The 25,492-nt window shown below is 35.5% G+C and overlaps 1 protein-coding gene across 3 annotated transcripts in view; it reads right to left on the bottom strand.

Annotated features, from left to right (window-relative positions):
* LOC139148371 (ataxin-1-like) overlaps positions 1-25,116 on the bottom strand; it is a 38,508-nt gene extending 13,392 nt beyond the window's left edge. The window contains exons 1-2 of one of the 3 annotated variants that reach the window (XM_070719795.1): positions 25,003-25,116; positions 23,691-23,976 (exon numbers count right to left, since the gene is read on the bottom strand). In XM_070719795.1, the coding sequence (XP_070575896.1) occupies positions 23,691-23,856 (166 nt within the window). In that variant the 5' untranslated portion in view covers positions 23,857-23,976; positions 25,003-25,116. Of the gene's footprint in view, positions 1-7,410; positions 7,498-23,690; positions 23,977-25,002 lie in introns of those variants that run through there. The other 2 variants (XM_070719796.1, XM_070719797.1) reach the window with 2 other exon arrangements.
* Between the last annotated feature and the right edge of the window lie 376 nt (positions 25,117-25,492).

Genomic DNA, 25,492 nt, shown 5'->3' with positions numbered 1-25,492 from the left:
CAGCTGTACACTGGGAGTGTACCATGGGTACTGGCCTACACTATACCAAATATGGTTTTTGCAACAGAGAAAATAATTGCCTGCTCTCAAACCTAGGAAGGTAACTTTTGGTCACGCAGGGATAATTTTACAGTAATCTGTCTGACTGATAGGTGGAAACGATTTCTGACATATTGGGTTTGCGGAAGCAAGAGGCAAGGTACACGGCGGTATAAGTATGCACAATATAATTACCAGGTAGGTAGGCAATGTCACATGACTGAATGTCTCTTACTTTCCATGAATTTCAAATATGGTTATTAGATTGTAAAATGGGTACATGATACTTGCAGCATACAGGTAGAAAGTAGTGGGATTAGGTACAGGGCATGGTACTGAGTTGCATTGTATGGGCTGTAAAGGGTATTCACTTACACTGTGTGGGTATACTGGGCTGAATTTGTCTCAATGGGTAGATAGTATTGGATTATGTCACAGTGCAGATGGTGCTATATGGATACAAAGTACCTGAAGAACAAGGTATACTCATGTTAACGTTACCGTACATCTGAATGCTCCATAGACCAGCAGCTGTTGAATCCCAGACTGCTATTTAAGTCCATACTGGTATAAATGTATGAATAACCATATCATACATGTGCTGTATACAGGTGTACAGCAAAAGGATCCTCAGTACCCGATGTGCCAGTGTGATTCTACCTAATTAGTACATCATATGGACATTATGGTACGGTACTTGACATTGTTCAAGGGGATTGTCCTTGGACAGTGATGGCAGAGCATTACTGCTCTTTTCAAGTGCAAACGAATGAGACTGTTCGGTAAAATGTTGGTACAGTCAATTTATCTATGGCGATTTTAAATTGAATTTTTAACTGGGTGAAACAGCGCATGGTTGTCGATAGTCTAAGGTTTTAGTTTGATTGTTGCCTCGTGTCCCTTATGATTTCATAATCATTAGATATGATTAAAATCTACAGTAGATGGCGAAACGCACTCCTACTATTGACAAATTAATAGATTGGAGCACTGAGTGCCATGGGTATAAATACATTGCCTGTACAAATACCGGGCCTCAATGAACAGGTCAGTCAAATAGAGCTGACTGAGATACAGCTGGTAGAAATGGCAGACTCTGTGGTCTGTTGACTAGAGATGAAATGCCGTATCAAATCATTTTTATCATTTGTTCTTTTTTCCCAGGGACATCACAGACTAACAGTCTTAAAGATGACAAACAGAGACTGCTGCAATGACATGGCGTGAAGAATGGTCACTGAACAGAAAAAAAAAAATTTAGTAGCATGCATGAGGAGGCAGTGTGCTGTGAGGCAGTGTGCTGTGAGGCAGTGTGCTGTGAGTATTAGTTGAAAAAGACCATATGAGGTGCTGCAGCCAATAGGTCAACAATAGTACAAGATGTATCATTTCTTTGGCCTTACAATCCTAACTGCAATGCATTTTTTGTTCCTATTTGACATTATTTGAATGTGTCACAAAACTATGGAACAATGACTATCAATCAACAGTGTGTATGTTGATTCCATCAGGCACTTTCCCACAATGCACTTGGGTCATTGCCGTGCAAATGACCATGCAAAAAGAACAAAGATGTCCATGTCATTTCATACATGTTTGGTGTGCTTATGAAATCTCCAATTTCATTTGATAAAATCTGTGCATAATAATTGCATTTGAGTGACTTAATTTCACCACAAGTATTAGTCCAGTATAATTTTTGTACTCATTCAAAGTTGTATCACAGATGATAACCCTTTTTCTCTGAGGGGGTTTACATTTAACAAGTAACAGTGAATTTCATTGAAAAGATGAACTTGCACTTCAAACAAATCTTCCACATGTTTTCTTTGGTTTTTTATGTTATCTTTTTGGTGTCAATCAAGTCCGATTCTGAATGTCAGTCAACAGTCTGATTCTCATTTTGAAGAATCAAAAAATGATACAATGATATCGGTGGCAGATTTGATTTTTAATTTTCATAGTTTTTGAGATCTAATGGGATCAAATGAGACCTTCCATAAAATCTCTCTTTCCGTCCATGAAAATGTGATTTTTATCATAGGCTAGAGTTTCTTTATTGTATAAAAACACTCTAAAGGGTCACTACAATGTGCAGAGTGTGTATTCACTATATTGTGTTTTCATGATTTACATGTAAGTCAAGGGTAAGGTGTTATATTATAGCAGTGTTATTTTACTGAATTGTCTGTCACTCTTGTTTTCAAACCTTGGCGTCTTCAGCACAATTCACAGGTCATTTACCAGACGACTTCTTTCATTAAACTCCCACTCATTCAGTATAGATGTCAGGTTGGATAAGTGGTGATACTGACAATGACTCAATCAACATTGTGATTTTAACACTTATAAGTAGAATATTGTCACGTTTTATCACATGGGAAATTTCTGCTTCATTACAATGGCAGCCATACTAAGAGTATATGATTTTTCCTTTATGAGAAATGTAATGGCTATATAAGATGAGATACTACAGCTGTTGTTGTCTAAAAATACACAGTGCAAAAATACTACATGATTCCTTTTCATTGTATGCTTTCAATATTAGTAGCTGCTGACTAGACCATTCAGTTTTCATAGGAACAGATTTACAATATGACAATATTGATCACTTCAGTGATTGATGGCGGCTTGCAATTCATGCAAACTAGATCTTTATTGTAAAGAATTTAAGCGGTAGATTGGACCATTTTACATCCAAAGGCAAGAATTCTTGGAAAGCTGTGAAGTTTTTATGGTGATATCTTTAAAAAGCATGGGTTGACAAGTACTATTTACCAGCTGTTGTTGAAAGGTGACATTATGTGTATGAGAGGGTGTACTGTTTATCTGTCTGATATAATCTATTAATACATACTTGTTGATTTTGTTGCAAAGAAATGCATGAAAAGAACACAATGGTCATTTCAATGAAAACATGATAATTGTACCATGAAGATTTTAACCTTGACTGTAATTTATACATCGGTTGATATCGCTATGTAAATTACCCATTCATAAAGATGCATGATTTCTCATTATTGTTGAATAAGGTAATTTCCAAACGTTGAAACTGATACTTCTTTGCAATTAAAAATGTTATGTCTGAACTATTTTCAGTGAAATGTTGTTTTTCAAATGGGATGGCTCTTTGCCCAAAAGACAAGATGATTATAAAAGCAGAGTTCTTTTGCTTACTGAAGTGAAATAGGAAAGCCTAACGTTGCAAGTTCAGTTCAATCTGGTAAAGACAATCACTTTCATTAGCAGCTGCAACTAAGTTTGCAATTAGTAGTAAGAGACAAAATTTTTTAAATCTACATCTTGTTGATCCTAGTAACTTCTGAGTGAAGAATCTAACAGTTCAAACAGACATGATACTGATGCTAGTGATAGGTGGGAAGTTCAACAATTGAATTTTAAGTTCTTGATCAATGGCAATAAGATTTTAAATATCTTTTTATGTCTACAATGAAGTTTTACTTATGATCAACATTAATAATGTACAGTAATTACAATAATATATGAATAATCTATCATGTACACATATCAACAGCGAGCACTGGAAAAAGAAGGGTTAAATACTTTTGAAAAACAACCCAAAGGTGATAGCAAATACTTTATGTGTACATCTATTCCAATATATCACTTACTGCTGTTTTCTTGTTTTACTGTCATATAGTTAGGGTGTGAGAACTCTCCTCTTAGACTATTCAGTGGTCAACCCTCCTCTCAAACTATTCAGTGGAGATATCTTCCTCCTACTTCTCACAGTGGGGGTAAATCTCCCTCCCTTCACCTCATACTGTTGGTTCATGTAAAATCCCTACTTCTCTGTGCACAGGTTTAGAAATCTTGCTGGACAGGTAAAGGTCACCATCGCAATTTTTGAAAATGGGAATTCTTACTCAAAGTTGTAGATTTAGGAAATCCTTCCATCAATGGATGGGGAAATCACCAACTTTACTTACTCAATGATGAAGACAGTATCCCTGAGCTAGTTCAGTGAAAACTTCTGGCAAGGGTCAGTGAACATCATAGAAAGTCAGATAATCAGAGTAAAATTGTGACTAATAAACAATAGTTTGAATTTTATGGATATTTATTTCATTCACTCTCTCACTTCAAAATCTTAACTCAACAATCACTGACTTATGTTCAGGTTTTTTACATGTAAAACTTTGCTGTTCAGTGAAATAATTTTTGAAGCCTGGAAAACATGACAAGAAATGTGTCAATCAACCCAGCAAGTATTGATATTTACTAACATGACCTCAAAACAAACAATATTTGACAAAGAGAATCCTAATTTGCAAAAAGTTGAGGTTTAGGGTCACCAGAGCAACCTATAAAATTATTAGAACTATCTGAACAAATCAGAAAACGGTGAGTTTGGGATGCTGACAGCAATTCAAAAAATTATAGATTTCCAAAATCCTTTTCTGCATTTTGTAAGCACCCTTGTAGTAATTGTGAAGGCTACTTCAACTGCTGACAATTTATTCAGTTTAGATGGAAGCTTTCATGGAGACATTAGGCCCCTCTCTCTCACTCATGCTGGCCTCAAAGTCGGCAAGTCGTAAAATGTCATGGCTACTCTCTCCTTGTTGCCTCTCAGAGTGTAAGCACTCTGAGGAATTGACCACCACAGACAACACATTATCTTGACAATGTTTAACGCTATACATGGTAAATAAATCAAGACATGATCTATGGTCTGCAACATAGATTACAGCCTGCTGGACATCCATCACGGCACTGCAATGACTCATCCTACAAAAACTGATGTGTTAGCACTCTCATTGACTAAACACGACCGGCATATATTATCATAGCAAAGACTTCTTTAAACATTTTTTTGCCATCTGACCACTGTAAGAATAAACTGCTTCAATATCTAATTACAGAAATATGGAACTCACTAATTGTAAAAATATAAATTAAAGTTGCTTGATAAATTTTCCTGATAGTTTTTTAACCTATGCGATCATTTCATGTCAAAGTTATCAGAGCTTGTCTATGTATTCCATGGATTAGTATGTCCAATGTAAACTAAACATTGGTTCTACTATAATAAACAATTCTAATTAATTATTTACATTACAAAAGCACAGATCCTGATTAAAAACAATCAGCAAAATTTGTAATTAGTAAACAGGAACTGTTTTTCCAGTCTTAAATTTTAAAGGCCAGATTTAATATTTTCACTGAATTTCACAACTTGTGAATCTGGTCTTACTGAAGGCTCAGCTATTGAGGGTGTTGCTTACAACAAAGATGTATCTTCCCCTGTTGTTGTTTTTTTGCTGAGTGTGCTCTTACAAATGCATAAAAAGTTATGTTAGATTACATCATGGTTATGATTAGCCGTACTAATACCAGCATATATGGAGACAGTAACGACATGAGCACATGTTTTCTTATCTGAGTAAAGTATGATGTGAGCAAAAGTCAAGTTTTGATTTATGAAAATGGTGTTTGTTAAACTGCTCCTCACTGGAATTAATTATGGCATGTCAAATGAGCCTGTTGGAAATCTAGTTTACTTGAAAACACTCTTTGCAAATGATTTTTCAAATATAGCCTCCGACAGAATAAATCATGAATGAAGTCTAGACATGATGTGTATTTTGTTGTTTTGAACCGAACCGAACAGACCTAAGCTGGATCACGCTAACCTTGGGCTGGGTATGTGTAAACTGGTGTCTGTAATTACTAACGTGTGGCTCCCTACAAAATCAAAGAATGTTGATAAATGCTACAGGTGTTCTCTAAAATTTCTCTCAAACGGTTCTCAAGCCATATTTCTTCATATACTTGTGCAAATAGCTATACTTCACTACTGCAGTAAACAATGGAAAAGTCAGTACATAACTAATCATACACTTGAATCAAAAAATATAAGAAATACTACTCACATCTCAATTAACTTACTGAACAACAAGAGAGTGATAAATCCTCAAAGATTTTCTTCTCTCTTTCTGGTGAAATATTATGCAACTTTACTGCAAAAATCATTTTGCAATTTTGTCACGTGTCTGATTTGGTCATTTTAACCATTCAAACCATCAGTGATAAAACAGAAATACACATAAATTGTGACTTTCATTCACAACCATACATCAATAAAATATGCAATTCTTGTATTGAATACTTGTCACAAATAGCATGCCGTATGTTGATACAACACTAAAAATAACATATGTTAGGGTATTCTCATCGGAAATCTAGGTTAAAATCACATGTTTGTACAGATCAAATTCTGACTTTCACCTTACCATCACTTAGAGGAAATCTGTTGTGTAAATAATAAACATGCCAAATCCAGATTGAAAATTTTGGAATCAGTATTTTGAATTTGTGGTTTTACTATAGGCTGTGCGGTCTACGTTATCCTACCCCTTGATAACCTTCTGACACTGTGCAGATTTCTCCACTACAATATGGTAGTATAAATACAATGAGACAAGGTATGCAGTTCCTATTGACATTGCAGTCATGACAAAAATCTTTATCATCAAAGGAATGGAATAGTTTCTGAGAAACACTTCCCAACTCTCAAAGTATATCTCCTCGCCAAGTTACAACACATCAAAAATTGAATTTACTGATTTTTCTTCACAGGTCAGCCCTGCTGGCAAGGATTCAAATCAAGGGCTAGAGTTAATACTGATGACAACGCAATAAACAACTGCTTCCTGTACAAGTCATTTTTGCACACAGTGATTGCTTGCTTTTAAGAAATTGTCCAGTTGATAATACTTCAGTACTTTTTGAAATGCATTGGAAATACTGGAATTTGAAAACTGACCACTATCCCTGAACTAACAACCAATAGTGTGGTATAGTTCAACCACTGTCTGTATAATGGTATCTGAAATTTACATTGGGGACTGCTAACACTTTAACGTGTAACATGTTAGATTCCATTTTCAAATGGTACCAATTTCATAAACATGTATTAAAAATAAAAAACTGCTACCTTACTACTTCTGGCATAAATTCAAAAACAAAATGACATGAAATATACTGTTTTATGAAATTACGATGTAAGCCTTGGTGCTATAAGGTCAGTCTTGTCATATAGATATTTACAAATATCAATTCTTTGCAACATTTTTAAAATTACATGAGGATGAATGAAAGTGGAGAATGTTTTGATGGAAGCATATATCTGTTGTAGTTCTATCAAATTGGGTCTGCATGCCATCAACATTCCAGACTGCTTTCAATGCAATGCACAGAATATACATGTACACATTTAGTATCCATCAAAGAATGGCTGTTGATACCTACTTGTCAGTTACTTCATTAAAAGTGCATGTTAGATGATAACATTAAAACTTCATAGAGTTACATAAAAAGAGATGTGGTGGCTAATTTGATACTTACTTCATGAAGTCCGCGCTGCCATAGTTAAAATGTGCTGCTCATCAAACTAAGTGCACTAAAAATACCCAACATGTGGGCTGGTATACATGCAACAGACAGGGCATGGCCTTGTGGGAAGGATTTCTCTTGAGAGGTAGAGGTGAAAGGTCGTGTAGTGGGGCCAGACTGACACACTGCCATTGATACCTGATAGGCTCCAACAGATAACTACTGGCGTTACGCATTCAATTTTCTTGAACAGTCTTATCATTGCTAAGCTTGGAGCCAAATTATTGCCATATATTTATGTCACTTAGTGTATTCAACAGTAGAAAAGAGTTCATATGACCATAAAATTCATAGGTCAACTGCAAATTTTACTTGACTGGCTTTGGTGATGATTACGACAAAGTATAAATGTACACAAAAATTTATCACAAATTAACATGGTCAGGGTTCACAGCCAAGAGATAACTCAGATTACATCATTTTTTCCAGTATTACAAAATCCACTACAAAGAAACTTATCAAAAAAATATCCTCAGATTTTTTTTTCATTTTATTCCAGCGATGTACCACATGTTAATATTTAAGAGCGGATATTTAGTTCCAGACTATGGTATTGATTATGAAGAGTAAACATAACTCAAACATTGAAATCTTAAATCCATTGTTTTACATGAGTATTTTGTTACTGATATGTCCCCTTCATATTTTCACAGTCAGCAGAATTTAAATGGTTCGAAGAAAACATGTTGTATTTTTCGCACAATTACACAAAACAAGCTCAATATTTTTTCAACACTTGTTTGCATGGTACACCAAAGTCTATGATGTATAATTTTATGTACAGGCCACAATACTAAAGTGGATTGGTTCTTGTAAATATAGACTACGCAAAAAATGAAAATGCATATATTTTGAGAACTTAATGAATGGAGAATAAATGAACAGAATTCCTTGCTGTCTCAATATTCCATTCATTAGAGCTCATTACAGCTGTGCCAACAAACTATGACAAAGTTTCTATTTTAAGGGCAGTAACCAGTAAGCTGAGCAGTTTGACCTTTGACTGGCTGGCATGTCACAAAATTATCGGCTTCTATATCAACAAAGATGACAGCTAATGACATGTACACTGTCTGCGTCAGATACTCATCATTACAAGCCACAACTGCCACAGATATTACCATGGTGATTCGGCTGATATAACAGAAATAGAGCAATTGTAGGGACATCTGAAAACTTTCATTTGTATGTTTACAAATATGCATATGTCAGTATAATAAGTATTTCACTTCTACTTTTTATATTCAATTGATTGCAGAGTTGATATTGCATATCATAAACTAAATAAAATAAATTACTGACTTGTTCAGCTGTTTGCGATTAAAATCATCTATTAATTATTGTCTGTTAGAGCTTAATTTACACATTAAACTTATAAAAGTAAACGATAATATCATGAATGGATTATTCTGTTCCTACAATCAGGTGAATTTTGTTGTGGCCTTACAGGTAAAACTATCTGTGGTCTGTTACCAATACTAGATCTGTGTCATTTAATATTTCCAATGAAAAATCTAACATTCAAACACATTTATTAATGATCAGTTGATTAATGCCAGAAAATGTCACATGAATGACTGATAGATTATTATATCATGACAAACACTTCATATCAACCTTGCTGATTTGTCTAAACTGATAATCCAACACAATAGGTACATGTATAGAATAATGCAAAATACACACAGTTTCCAATTAAGGACCAGAATTGTTTTGACACTTTTAGTTCAAGTTAAAAGGCTGCTCTTTGGAATCACCGCAGAGATAGAGCAATCATGTTCAAGTTTTTCAATAACAGCAGCAGTAACTAACAATTACAACAACAACAACAACAACAACAATAATTATAATAATAAATGTGTTTTGAGGAAGATAAAGCACTGAGAATACCTGTGAAAAAGTCTGGAGAAAAATTTATGAAGTGCCATTCAAGTTTTTTCCAGTTGACTGGGTACAATAATAAGACCTATAGAATGTTCCACTGTCCTAATTGTTGTTAGTTTTTACATCACTTCTGCCTTTTGTAGCATTCTAAACTGGGGTTGCAAACTTCTTTAAAGTTTACCTGGTATATTTACAGTAACAACACAAAGTAAAGACATTCTTCAATGTTGTTCAATCATGCATCACTTCTGCTTTGCTAGAAAAGGTTTCACTTTGTTGAATGGATTGTAATTCAATTGTTTACCATTACTTCTTACGCAGTACTACTACTAGATTATTCATATGTGAAATGCTCTGGAGACAGCGCCCTCACATCCATGTAATATTGTCTATACCATGCCCTGACCATCCTAATTGAACGCAAGTTTCAGGCATCTCGAGCACTTTTCCCTCAAGTTGCTTGGTGTATTGCTACGTGGAAATATCTGCTTAGTAAAGCTATCAGCACCAAAATCAGAATTGACATCAACCAACAAAGTGATATAGACTTGACTCAAGTCTTGAATTTCGTAAATTCCTGCACAATATTTTCTCTCTGACTGCATTTTAAATATCATTTCACAGAGTATTAAAGACATTATATCAGTTTTGAGAGAAACCTTTTTCTTGAGGAGATACTAGTTTTATGCAAGTATAGCTTACAGGAATCTTACAAAGTTGGGCCTCTCTGCTTTACAACATCTGTTGACAGACGCAGTATCCACTCAGTACGGCTGATTGGCATATTGCCATTTACTTCAATTTTCATGTTAAAAGTGAACTATTAGAGAGCCTTATCATTGCTGAGTCTGTTACACTGTGTAATGACACTTTTACTGACATCACATGCCACAGGTGTCTTCCAAACAATGATTCCCGGACATATTTATTGTTCATTTTAATTTCCCTTTGTTATTTTTACATTTTATATTGGGCTATTTTTATTGTACCAGGTTGTTGTGTTGTTCATTGAGTACACTGTGAAGACCTTCCAGCCTATTTACTGGTACACTGCCTTGATGTAATATTTGAAATTGAAGTAGCCAAAAAGTATCAATGTGCAGAGTAGCTTGCAATAAAAGTTTGAACTGGGGATGTATAGCAGCTGAGTGCATTGATGCTATGACACATGCTGATAAGAATAGCTGGGATACTACAGAGTAGCAACCTAAGGGGCCCTATTTCTGGGGCACATTATTTGTCCCATACTCGTATCTCATTAAAATTTTTCTGTTACAATGCTGCAAGGCTGTACATGGTTTATGAATTGAAACTACCTTTAAGAGGCAGAAAACTAAATTTCATTTTGATATATATGTATGAAAACTAAAACTGAATCAGAATAAAAATATGGTGTTGATATGAAAAGTTGTTATCAAAGTTAGCATTGATATCAGTGATAAGAGACACAATTATTATGCCTACATGTACAACAAACAAGTAAGCCTTTGACCTGAGTGGTGACATTGCAATAAAGGAAATGAAACTCGGCAGTAAATCTCATTCCTGATAACAAATGTGTACACACATTGAGCAATCCTGAGTAATGCAACTTTCAGAGTGCTCTAAATCAGCACAAAAATTTGTTTTATTTTCTTCCCATGAATTGTCTGTGAAGTGTAAAAGATTAACTATTGTTTCCCCGTGGGCTAATCAATTGTACTTTAAGTGTGAACAAGTACAGAATTTGCTCTCTACTGGCTGACAGTACTATGTATGACATGTGCGGTATGTTGTATGCATAGAGAATCACAGTTCCATTATCAATATGCAAAAATAAATATTTGTCCAACAGTTTTGACAAGTTTACTCAAACACTACATGTATAACAAGCATTGCAAAACTTTGTTTCTACCGATGTTATCATTGAAACTTTAAATATCACATGTTAAAGCGTTCACCACAAGCTGAAGCAATAAACACTAGAGCTATTAAAAACTAAAAATTTGTCAGATTTTTTCCTGACAGCTCTAATGTTGCATGCATGACGCTACATTCAGTAACGAATTTAAAATTGCAAACAGCAGTACAAGTGTCACATTGTAGCTGCTACACAGGATTACACTGTGAGATGGCTAGCATGCAACATATGCTGTGTACTTAGCCGACATTCAGTATAGGTCACAACCTAGCTAGAACACCCACTATACGCTATGCAGAGATTGGCACATGCAGTAAGTTTGTACATCAGAAACTGCAGTACACACAGTTCTTAGCAAATACTTGCAGTACTAAAACACTGCATGTACTGGAGTACTAACCACTGGAGGTGCTGTGTTTTGGTGTACAGCCTGACTTATATAGTGCACGATCTAAGGTAGCTTCACATGCAATATTGATCACTCATTTTGATAATATATGCATATTTAAATAATACCCATCACTACACTTTGCATAAATTAACAGCCTTTACTATGCATTTGATTGGTGTTTTAGCATACCAGCACATCGTGGTGCACCATTACAGCATGGAATACATGTAATTTGCATTGTCCATATTTCTGTCAATATCCTAATGACAGTAGTATCTATTGGCCTTGTTAATCTGCATGAACTTGTCAGCATTTCCCTAATACTTGCATCAGCTCTTCCAAGCACCAGTGTAACAAAATGCACAACTTGAAACTTTTGATGTTCTTGAGATAGAAGTGAGTCTGCAATGAGGTTCAGTTGATTTCAAGAATATCTGAACAAGATAATGCAAATGCATGCACTTTTTCATGAAGTCTTGGCAACTGCGTTACACTACTTTATCTGGCAAAAATGCCTGTTCTGTAAAGTTGCACAATTTCATGCATAAAGGGAGATTTTCAATATTGGAGATAAAGACAGATGTTCCTCAATAAACACATGGTTTTTATGTCTGTGCTGTTGGAAAAGTATCACTTGCTGTGGGGCTGGATAGGGTAGGTATGTATGGTACTGCATCTAGTTCTTTCATGGCTTCACATATGCATGTCTTATTCTGGACTTGGTTCATATCATTGAATAACAGTTCATTGTTTGGAATTGCATTTGTGCATATCCTTCTTTCTTTTCCATGAAAAACTATTCAATTTATGTGATCACAAAATACAAGTAGTACCAGAAGTTAATGGAAAAAGCTATCAGAGTGGAGTCTGGGCAGGATGGTTAAGTGAACCCCAACTGATTGCTATGAGTGTGATTTTGAGCACAACCCCCTTGTGTCATATTCACCTTATTCTAACACTTTCACACAAACAATTACAAATACATTGAAAATGACTTTCATCACAGACTTGTAGCAAGCCTGGTCAGCATCCAGCCAAAGCACTAAAAACAGTTGGAATTGGCCATCTACATTACTTTTCCACTTTGTCTATTTCCTATTAACCCTTTGAGTGCTGTAATTTTTCCCACCAAAATTTCAGTGTAACATTTAACCAATTTTTACGAATTTGCTGTATTTTATTTTGGTAGTTTTGGACCAAATGGCCTCAACTTTTCATTTGCTACAATTTTTGACCAAATTTTTTGGAAAATTCTGAAAAAAATTGTCTACATCTGAAAAAAGTTGTTGGCGATATATATTCCATCAGGGCAACAAAAGTTGACTTTGGCACTCAAAGGGTTAATATATAACCTTTGTTTCAGGCTGGCCATACAGTTACACTGCTGCACTAAAGACTACCAAACATTGTCACAAAATACACACAGGTGATACAAGTACATAAAGATGGATTGATTATTATTGTGGATGGACAGGTGCCATGCATCAGTCCCTTTACTCCAATGATGAAATATAACTTTCAATGATTGAAAACTTCCTTGGCTCATTCACATGATTAAGAGCATGCATCACAATTGACTAGCATTTTGCATGAAAATTAAAAATTATTGGAAGTTATGCACGAGGTACAGTATAAGCAAGTTATTCCTAATGTTTCTGTTTGATCAGCAGCAACAATATTGTCAAATCACTCTCTTTCAGCTCATTGCAATAGCCTATATTAGTACATATTTTTCTGCTTGATAAAAAACATTAAAGCAATAATATTAAAATATATTAATGATATTGTAAATCTGTGGTAATTATGTGCAAGCAAAGTGAGTGCAGATCTGAAGATTCCATCTTTCTTCTTTCAAATGGTAAAACTTGCCGTGAAAGTGTGAAAGATCTTGTTTTTGTCCCTAAAATTTATATGAACTGTCAGTTTTCTATGAAAATGGTAATAATAGACAACTGTGCATGGGGTTGGGCCTAGGGGCAGAATCATATACGATACAGAAGGCAAGCATTCCTTGTACCAAGAAAGGATGGTCTTGTTATAGCTGCTGACAGAGGGCTCACTCCGACAGTCCATCTTTGTAATATTTTATGAGAAGAGATTTAAGTATGTTTTGTCTGCCTAACATACCAACATATGTCATCAACAAAATTATTCTAAGTGTGTTGTGGTGAAAACATGCATCACTTCTCCTTGGTGCATTAAAAAATTCTTTGGTTTTTTATGTTGACAGAGAAAGCGCCTTTCTAAATTCTATGATGGAATGCTTACACTTCCTATATGCAATATTCACCCTGCTCACTGTAGTATTGGGTATTACTACCCTCCACAATGCCTGACATAGTTTACTGACTGAACACTCACATGTTTGCATGTAATGCTACTATGAGTAAATACAGCTATCTATCTGAAGGATCTGGTTGGTGTGATTTGTTCACAAGTGTACTTCCTATGCAAAACCATCATAATATTGACTCAAGGATGATTCCTTTGGCTCTTTCACATATTGCATGTATTTGTATAGGACCCAAAGAAGTTTGAAGAATTCCCAAACTGACTTAAAAGAGTTCAAAAAACTCTGAAGTTAGAGGCCCCCCCTTGTTGTAACCTGGGAACACACCCTTAAACCAGGTCTCCCACAATGCAATGAGAAAATTATTTCAAAGAATACGCTAAGCTCTATATTGTTAATATCACATTTCCATTTCAGCCTGAAACAGGGCTATGCATGATAACATACATTATAAATGTTGCAATACAGTGCTCAGCTATGTGCAAAATACAATTTATTAGGTTTGGTGAATGGCGTGTCTGCCCGCAGCTTTCATGAGATCAAACAAAACAAGTTAATTAAACACACTGTACCATGACATATTCCACTCATTTACTACATTGTTGGCATGGCATTCACAATCCCTAGAAACAAGGTACGCTGGCCTGTCAAGTAGTTCATATATGACACGTCCAACAGAATTACATAGTAGACCGACTCTAGTTCAGTAGGTATGTGTAGTAATAAATATTTCTCTGATGAATACGTATAGAATTGTACTGACAATGGTTATTTAACACATAAGCCGAGTTCCACAATATGGTGAATGAAATTGTATAACATTACCAATCAATTTAATTTTCATAAAAGTTCATTTTCAATAGTCTAGTTTTGTGAAGATTTTATAATTTCACACCAACAAGTGTTTGGAAACGCAACAGGACTCAACTACATAGACAATTTGGACACATAAAAATTCTCAAATTGACATTTTACTTAATTGTTATTACATAAACTGTGGTTTTGAACTTCACCTTTTATGTCAATTACATCGCTGATATATCAGATTATTATACACCTACTGCCGTAACCTATGGGAGTTTGTCCGTCCAATAACTTTCCGTATTTTGTATAGTACGCGGAGTCCCGAATACGGGAGACGCGCGACGCGCAATTTTCAGGGGTTTGTAGCAATTTTATTTCAACAATCGCGCGCGTTCCACTCATATCGCGCGTGCCGCATCCTTCAAAATTTACCATAGAATTAGTTTATACGGACGATTAATGGAGGGAGGTGTATAATAATAGGGTTATACACAAAATACGGCCCTGTATGGACTCGGGCTCAGTGAGTGACGTATTGGACTCGCCTTCGGCTCGTCCAATACGTCACTCACTGAGCCCTCGTCCATACAGGGCCGTATTTTGTGAATAACCCTATAATATCTTGCTGGAAAATATCACCTTAAGACCTAACAGCAATGCATTGCATCAATTAATAGTCTAACACTCTATTCTAAAATTTATTATCAATTTTGTGGCTCTGTAATTTAAACAGTAATTTGCGCCCTTTTGACAATACATGTGTAATTTCCATATATTCAATTCTGCAGTCAATATTGAATAATAGCCTACAATCTGTTAGTCCTTACACACTCATCGTGGAAACTACTATTGTTGAAAGTTGTAAATGGACAGTACCATTGTTATAATGCACAATTACAGTCAGTAGAGCATGTCTATGATATTATCGGCATCAATGTTCTCTCCAAATATGTTTCAGATGCTTTCAAATTTCTCGCTTAACAGGTCACATTTTTCATGTTTATTTGTTGGATCAAAGGTTACCATATGTTTGTATAAAGACTTTTGCATATTTAATATGAAAGTTTACCATTCCGACGTGAAATTTCAGGTATCATTTAGTGGAATGTCAGCCTGTCTAAAACTTCAGTAAAACATATCTTGCAGGCAATGGCATTACTGGGATACAAATACCATAGAGAGCACTGGATTTCTCTCGTTATATGAAAAGAACATAATATTATTAGATTCATAGAAAAAACTTCAAAATGCAACATTTTTGACAACATGATAAAGAGACATGTCTTGATAAATGAAGTTCACTTGACACCCAGAAAGTGAATGTCAACACCAACCACAATATTAATACATGTTTCATCATTTATGAAGGATCCTTGCCTTTATCTGGTAACTCAAGTTATTTTTGGTTGTCAATGCTACTATCCTTACAGTAGCTACAGTGGATGTGATAAAGGTTTTACATAATTTCTTAACTTATTTCTTCTTCTTCTGCTTCTACTTCTCCTAAATCTTATTATGGTACCATTATTGCTCGAGGTAGTTATACCAGTAATATTACAGTTAGTATCATCATCATCATCATAATTATTAAATATTTCTAAATTAGCATTACCCAAAGATAGATCACGGCACAATAATGCCTGGCTGTGATGCTGTTCAACAGTATGAAACAATTGCATCTGATTATTCTCATGAGCCACCGTTGATTTCCACTCCATGATGGAATGCCAAAGTCAACCTGTTGCTGCAAAGTTTATGACAATGTATCTGACATGTTTTGATAATAGTATATGTAAAAAAGCTATCTTTGTGAAAAGTTTGAAAAAAGTAGTCTGTACATGAAATTAAAAACTCAGATTAGATGCATGCATACATGTATGGACATCTGCACAGGGCCAAGTCACCTGTTCCGGACTAAATTGCCCAGTGTGTATAAATAATGACAGAGGTACAGATTTTCTTTCCAGCGTGTATAATCAGCTACCATTCTTTTCATTTTAATGAAGTATGGTCTATTCACAGAGTTACTCTTTTAATATGTGAGATGTATGGTATCAGTGTACAACTAATGTATTCTAACAAGTGACTGCCAGCTGCTACATCACAAAGATTTCAAAATGCCCAACCTTCTCAGCACCTATTTTCCTTGAAAATAATATGACATTTATCAATTATTCATGAAAATTTAAGACAGGCTATACTTTGTGGATTACATGTGATTTGAAATATTCAGGGTATTAACCTTTAAAAATTTTGCCTGTCAATGCATATCTGTAAACATATATGAGTACAGTCGCACATATCAGCATTGAAATGGTATTTTGTAACAAGCTTTCCACGCAGTGACTTAGCCCCTGAGGTGTGACACGTTAGACTGACTTTATTATTCTCTGGGTAAAGCTCAAACCTCTTCTGCTTGTGGTGCAGATGGTCTGTGTTATGTAGTCATACAACAGACTGATAATAAATACAAGTTTCAGATCTCTTCGCCTATGACCTAGCACATTTTGTTGTGCTGTGTTGTGATACTATTGTGTTCACTTACAAAAGGCATGTCTGGGCATCAATATAGGTGACAGATTTTCCAACTGCCATCCACAAATGCACGTCTAGCCGTGGTATGATCAACCATGTGATTGCTAACGACAGAGACCAGATACTCTCTGCTGTCAATGGCTGTGTATGTGTAAGTGTAATGTGACACGTTGTGACACTTGTGGATTACTGTTTAATAATTTACTTTTCTTTCTCAAAAACATTTTCCTGTTAAAGTAGTTTGTAATCCATCTCTATTTTATAAAATGAACATATCATACAACTGAATATTTCTGAGTTATTTCAGAACTGCAAATTAATAGTCTTTTGAAATGTTAGAATGTAAATGTTAACACAATTGCAGACTAATTTACAACAACTGTCAGTATGACATAATCAAAATCAATACACTGCGATCACTTGAGACATTTTAATTCCAGAGTGTTGTTACAGACATAATGTACATCTGTGAATCCACTCAAAGACTAATATCCATATTTTATTTTTTTTCAATGTCTCAGAGATTGTCAATGAAATCAGAAGAATGACGACCAACCACATACTGTCTATGGTGTAATGGTGATGTGACTAGTAACTGGATCAACTGCATGAATGCTGTACCTGTCTTCGCTATATTGCTCAAACACATTACTTCATCAAAGGGACAAAGTCGGCCATTTTTCGTGAATTTTGTTTAATGCGAGATACAATTTATATTGTTTGACATGTTGAAAGATACTGAATGGTTGGGTGACCATGCATATGTTCGACCCCGGTTTTAGACACAATACATGAAACAAGGGCGAAAATGAATTAATGGTCATGATCATTAATTCAAAATTTATTTCAATTTGATCTTTTCGAGAAATAAAACTACACAAAGATTCTTTTGAATGTAAATTGGTAATTTAAATTGGTAATTTACAAATAATCTATGGTATGTAAGGTCAAAAGGTGACCCACAGCCGTTGAGGTTGTCGCAGGTCAAAGGTAAACATAGCAGTGTCTATCGATCATAAACAAGGACCAATCACAATTGAAAAAGATATCAGATATCATTACAATTATTAATTATGCATGCACAACTTTACATGTCAGTTCATTTTTGTTTTACTTGGCAAATATGCATAAATAGTTATTTATTATATTTATATAATTACACTGCATTCTTTATAGGTGAAAAAATCTCAATACTTTTAATTACTTATATCACTTAATGTAAGAAAAGATTGCATTTGTACACTGTGTCTCATAAAATATCTGTTTGGTGAAATTAACAAACATTGTGATCTTTACAGAACTATGATAAGTATTTTTACACAGTATTAGATTATTAATAACTACTGACGGCTGTGGGAGTTCGTTAGAATAAAACCAATTAAACAGAACACTCAATCTCTTAGAGACATTTATGGGTTCCAGTTTTGTAGTTGTTTTTGCCGATCTGAAATGCTCTATACAAACTATAGGTATACCTGACAGTTATTTCAGAATGTCATATTCATTGTCTATTTTTTCAAATTCCTGAATGTTGAGTTTTACTGTAATTGAAAAACCATGTGCAAAGTACACAACTGCTATTCAGACAAACCTGAAGGCGTCTAGTTTCAATATGCAGCGAGAACACTGACAAAAACTACAGTAACCCAGTGAGAACACACACAATATAAATCTACTGTTCCGTACCACTGAGACAGCACAGAATCCAGTTGAGGCTACATGCATTTAATAATGTCAACAAAACCACCTAGAAAGCACAGATCCCAATTGGGCTAGATGCATTAAATAGTGTCAACCTCTTATATTATCAAACATATACATTATAGTAGTATACACTTGATCCACTGAGAGATTGTTACAATAGTTCCATGTTGGTATATGCTAACACATGTCATGTGTTTGTTTGTTTTTGTTCACACTTATAATCTCAATACATCTTATTCTGCCAGCCTTTAATCATTCAAGCCTTATCCAAAAATTATGACCACTACACATTTGCCCCCTGTTGATGTAAATTAGTAATTGTAAAAAGCATTTAATTACAAAGTTCAGTTTATTACATGAAGACAATATCAAGATTTCTGGAACAATGAATGAAGTGTTTGTAACAATAAAACATAAAGCTACAAGCTGTCATTCATACCTTTCTCCATATAGTAACATATTGAAGAGAATTATTTTGGTTTGATGTCGTAATTGCAATCTGTTTCAAGCATAGTTAGGTCAATCCTGGACACTCAATGTAATATTTCATCTTTAAGTCAAGAACATGCTCAGAATCAGCAGTTTAGATATGTCATCCATATCAGAGTTTTAGAGACATGATGTAATAATGAAGTGTGTTGAGCTACATATTCAAGACGAAATTGCAATAATTCACAGCTTGAAATTGTTTTATAGCTGCGAGGAATGAAACTGTTGTCCTATTCCTAGGAACGGCTGTGCATGCTAAATGTTCACAATTTGGGTCAAATTTGTAATCTTCTAGGACACTCAACCTGCTTGTCCAAGAAATGATAAATCATGTGAGTTTTCTATATCGACAGATCCAGTAAATTTTCATGGAATTTTGTGTTTAAGTACCAGGCTACTGATCAACAGCCCTCTTTTCACTTTCTTTTGTCTGTTTTATTGAATGTACTGATATTTCCAAAAAGCAGCATTGAATCATCAGAATTAAAAGACTGTGCCGTGTGAGTGAACAAATTCACATACTACAACAAAATGCTTTTCTTCAAGCAGTGAGTGGGCCTGCTTTAATGCATGTCATTTTCAAATGATACTGAATCCCCGTGAAGTTAGGTGGCATTTCATGTGTATTCAACCTCAAGTGACCGGTCACTGTCTGACACAGTTAAAACACATTATTCCACACACATCTTCTAAATTTATCACAAAAATTGGACTTCTTATACCTACATTGCATCTTAAAACCACCATTATGATCCAGACTACAGTTTATCAGATCACTTCAACAGACTACACATCAATAATTATACTGAATCGGTGCCAAGGAACTTTAGTATCTGTGTGTCAATCCAGATATTTATGGGCTGTTTTGAACCTTCCAACATGCTAAGTCCAACACCCACACACTTATTTTATTTTGTGGTTCTGCGTAATAGAACTAACAAACTGATTGGGAAGTTAATCTTGCAACACCATTGGAACTGTCCAAAACTGTAATATACACTTTTCTATTTCAGTTGGATTTCTTTCCGCTGAGAAAAGTTAAATACATAACTGTTCAATAGTTGCAAAAGTTCAATAGTTCAGAGTTTGAAAATTCAGTGACAGAAAAAAAATCCAGACACAACACAACAATAGATGATATAAGATAGCTAACAATACAGGCAAAGAGGTTTGTCATTGTCAAGTACCACAATGGATAAAAACAAAGGCAAACAATAGATACAGCACACCAATATATAAGAGACATTTTTACATTATCCATCAAAACTACTAATGTCATGGTGTGGACAGGAGTTCAAAGTTTATTGTGTGTCTTCTACAATGCAACCTTTACAAATAGTGACAACTGTTAGCTTTACATTGGAATGTTCCTGTTAATATGTAACATGTGGCAATAAAATCAATTAGGCAAAGTCCTGGCAATTTGACACCAAGAATAAGGTCATCCTTGATGATTTACAAGCATTCATACCTGAGAAGGGTGTACCCATGGCTTCACTCTCTCGTAACCAGTTCTCTGCCCTGATTACCCTATGCAAAGTGTGCGCAACAAGCGTTCAGCCATTCACAAGCCTTACAACTGCATACCTGGGAAGCCATGGATTGGACACATAAACAGAGAGTACTATTACAGAGTAAAAGCACCAGACAATGACGACCACACAAAAGCCTGGCATGGCATATCTGTCAGTGTAAGTCTGGGTCTCAATTATTACACTGGAAAGATCAATGAACGAAAGCTAACATAATAGCTGCGGTAATGAATAGTGTGCTATTTACATGAGAATGGTGTCCCTATCATGTTGAGAATGGAGCCTCTATAGTCTGTCAATAGACCTTTGACATTCTCTGAGATTAATGTTTCATTGCATGCAGATCAGCATAACAATGGAAGGGTGGGGTTTCGTTTGGCACCCCTGCACAACTCCTATTGTCTACCACTGTTATGAATGGATACTCCTACAAAATAGCCCATACTGTAAGTGAGAGCTCATGGTAAGTGAACCAAAACTTCACTTACTGCAATGAACATCATCAGAACAACAAATAATGACAAATCTTACAACAACACCTGGTCATTATCTTTGAAAAGAAAATTATTGAAATAAAATGTTTGTTTCTTCCTTGCTAGGTTCAAAAGACAGAGTTTCCACACGTAACTAGTTGAGAGGAAGGGGTTGGCATTGTGAGCATGTCTCAACATGTACAGTGAGGACTGGGTTAATACAATAGTTGTCTAGCTCAATGAACCCTACTGTGGTTCCACTCACATGTTATATACATACGTACATGTTGCCATATGTTTGTTGACTTAAAAACACAAGAATTAATTTATGCATATTTTGTTATGTTGAATTTCAATGATGTTTACTGCAGTGGTTGCATTGCAAACATTACGCCTACACAGTATAGAGATATTACTAGCTCCCTATTACAAGCATTGATATGGGTGACAATTTTGCTCATTGAAATACTTCTATTTGTATGAAAATTACTATGCCTTGTGATAGATTTTTTGACAATTTTGTGGAGTTAACATTTTTATAATGTCACTGCAGTGATTTGATTTTTAACATTCAAAGACGTCTTGTGTGATTAGATTTTGATACTAAATAGCTTGATGAATTGATATTGATTTTCTCTCAGTTTCTTATGCTGTGTTTATAGCAATCCTGTTTAAAAGCATGACAGTATCATTCACATGGGACTACCCAACAAAAAATACTGTATCCTTAAATATTTTCACACTGCAATCAAATCTACAGAGATGTTCTTGTCCGACTGATAAAATCAGTAAATTTGTGGATCCTCCTACTCTTCCACCCCTAGACTTTGGTTTCTTCCTACAGTTCTCAATGGCATAGTTGGATTTGTACATTGCAAACTAGGGTTGACAGGGTTATAGTACTTTTAAATTCTTTTCGTTAATTATCAGTGATTCAGTGATTGTACCTTTGTTTTTACATGGACTTTGCACAAAAAGTTCAGAGGTTGATTGGAAAGAAACTGAAAGAATGTTGTGTAAGCGGTAAAAATAACCATGTGGGTGGACATACTCAAGTCAAAGGAAACTGACCATCACATGCACGCAGTAAAGATTTAATATTCACAATTTATATGCCTTGGTAACAAATCCTGATACAGAACTACAAGCTGATTGACAAAACTACAAATCAATAATGAACGAAGGCAAGATCAATCACTCTGGTTACCTATCACATGTTAGATGTCACCAGAAAAATTACAGTTTACAATTAGGATTACAGAGTATGATACTAGATCAAAACACTGTAATATTTGGCCAGTAACCTGCCCGTAACATGCATACTAAAGTTGCTTGCTTTACCAGTGATAAAAAACCAACAAATTGATAAAACAGTATGACGTTGTTTCAGTGATACATTCAATCAGCTATTGAGATATAGTTGCTCATCTTTACATTCCAGACAGATAAATGTAGACAGCGACAACATTGCCACATGCCTCTGAAAACACAACATTGAAGGTCATATGAGAATATTTTAAGACGGGTATCTGCACTACATTTACAGAATAACAATTATGCTAAAAACCGTGATCATAATTTTTTAGCAAATATTGGATGTCAACAAACCTTGAACTCTTTCAACAAACTTGGTTTTGTAACATACAACACATGTACGTATGACAGTATAAAGTGAGATGATTTAAAATCTATAGTTTAATTAACCCTTTGTTATTGGTTTTTCACTCTTGTGGTCTAGCTTTACTGATTGAAAACAATTGCATAGTATCAAGATTTGGTGGTAAAAGGATTCAACCCTGTGAAGGTATACACCACAAAAACTTGACAACATCCAGCTTTTTGTTTTCAATGGTAGAGTTCAACCTATGCACTGTTACAACTGAAGATGACAAGGTCACAGTCAGCCAGTGAATAACAGGACTTCAGCAAACATGGGAAACAGCAAACTTACAATACTACTAGTACTACTACTTTTGGGGAGGAAGTTTAACTTTCCTAAGAAAGTAAACGAATCAAACACTGAATTTTAAATAGATTTAAAACGTAAAACTAGATACAAGTTGACATGTCCTTAATATTTACTTTGGTCTTTTGCAAAGTTTGATGGTTTCCTGAAATCACACTTTTGAACAAAGAATGGTCAGTATTAATTGTACGACACTCCAAGAAATTGAAGTCATGTCATTCAAAACTGTATTGATCGCAGTGAAGTTGAATTAATCCCACTTACCAAGTGAACTGGATGTTTGACTGGAACTATTTTGCGATGCTATTTGTTGAGATGAACCTATCGTAGATGGTGAGGGTGATGTTGCTAACTGTCGTGAACTGCTCATTGCATCTTGAATATCGGCCAATGGAGACCGTCTGGGTTGTGTTATTTCTGATGAGGACATGTTATTATGGCAAGTCTATGATTAGAGCCTTCTAGACAGCCTCTAGGAACCACAACTACTGATGGGTTATGATGTTACACATGAACATGAGGTGGGTTGGTCACTCTTACTGTTTGTTTTCTAGCGGCACAGAGTTACAAAAGTGAAAAGAAAAGAGGGAGAAAAATGACTAGAAATCGGATCGTGCATGTTGCAAACGAGTAAACAAATGCTGTCGCTATCTATATCTCTGACATCACCCTGCTCTGTTCTGACAGATTACGCGCACATAAAACACTGCCAGGCGAACCCCAATGTCACGTCGGGGACACACAAAAGACGTATTGTATTGTGTTGAGGCACCTGTGAGTCTGTGCACTTTATGTTGCTCTGTACCCGACGATTCCGGTGTCGGCTGTAATCGTCTCTTTAGTTCTTCAATAAGTCTGTCGTAATATGCTGAAAGTGTTGCCCGGCAAATGGCAAAATGGCCAATGTCAACCCCGGTGGCAAACTATGTCTGTCATCTGAGTGTCTTGCAGTGTGCTAGCCGATGGTTTCGTAGTATATACATAGTGCAGTTTACTACAGACTGTCAGACCACTCATTCGGCCGATCGATCGACGATCATCATTTATCTGATGTAGTTTACTTAGTCAATCGTTGTTGCAATAGCAGAAACTGATGTGTCAAACCAATTTGATTTCAATGTCGATGACATAAACAAATAAGCGGCAGTTAATCAAGCTAAATGTTGCCTCTTCAGTACGTAAATAAATGCGGCATTTCTGTAGAACCAGAGTGGTTCTGTTTGGTTAACAGATCGACCACACACTCTCCAACTGGAATCCGTATAAATTAGAGAAAATTCTCATAATTCAGTAGTTTGCATACATGACAGACAAAATTACAGCATTGAATGACAGTCAGTATTTAGGTTTTCTTGAAAAGATGCCAAAAATGCGCGTGTAAACTGAAACCAGGATCGAATTTGTGAGTGGGAAGGACATCGCCAGTTCATGTGTGTGTAAATGCCACGAAAGTAGGCGTAGGGACCATTTCCATCGCAGCTGCATGTAAAATTTGGTGTGAGACGACAAAATTTATCAATGTGGACGCCCGATCTTTCTTCCATAGCTACTTATTATGTTACTTAAGCCTACTTACCAACCCATATGGAGTGACACGATTCTGATCGCACAAAATGGTGGCAAACCGAACACGAACGCCGTTAGCTGATCTTGCAACTCGAATGAAACTAAATGATGACCTGCAGCCGGCTTATTCGCATAAAAGGTCGCCACTATCGCAAAGATATGTGGCCGTGGATTGGTTTAGAATCGCCACTGCGTAGAAAAATATCCAATGGCATGAGCCATTGCAAACTCAAATGCGGAAGTCCTTGAGGTAGAAACCATTACGAGTGCGGGATAGGTCAGCGTCATTTCGAGCGAGGGGTTACGGCTTATTACAGAAAATATTGCAGGAAGCTCAGAAAGGTAGAGTTTGAAGGTACTCGAATTGACAACCCAAGTAAATACAGAAAAAGTACAGCCCATAAATGTGAACGTTATGATCATTTAAATTTTAAGGCTGACATAATTTAATTTGTAAACATAGGAGTAATTACCTAGATCTCACAAGCTTGAAGGAATAC

This window comes from Ptychodera flava, chromosome 13, assembly GCF_041260155.1.
Source record: "Ptychodera flava strain L36383 chromosome 13, AS_Pfla_20210202, whole genome shotgun sequence".
Taxonomy (NCBI): Eukaryota; Metazoa; Hemichordata; class Enteropneusta; family Ptychoderidae; genus Ptychodera; species Ptychodera flava.
Note: the sequence above shows the minus strand (reverse complement) of the source record. Positions and strands in the feature narration are given on the sequence as shown.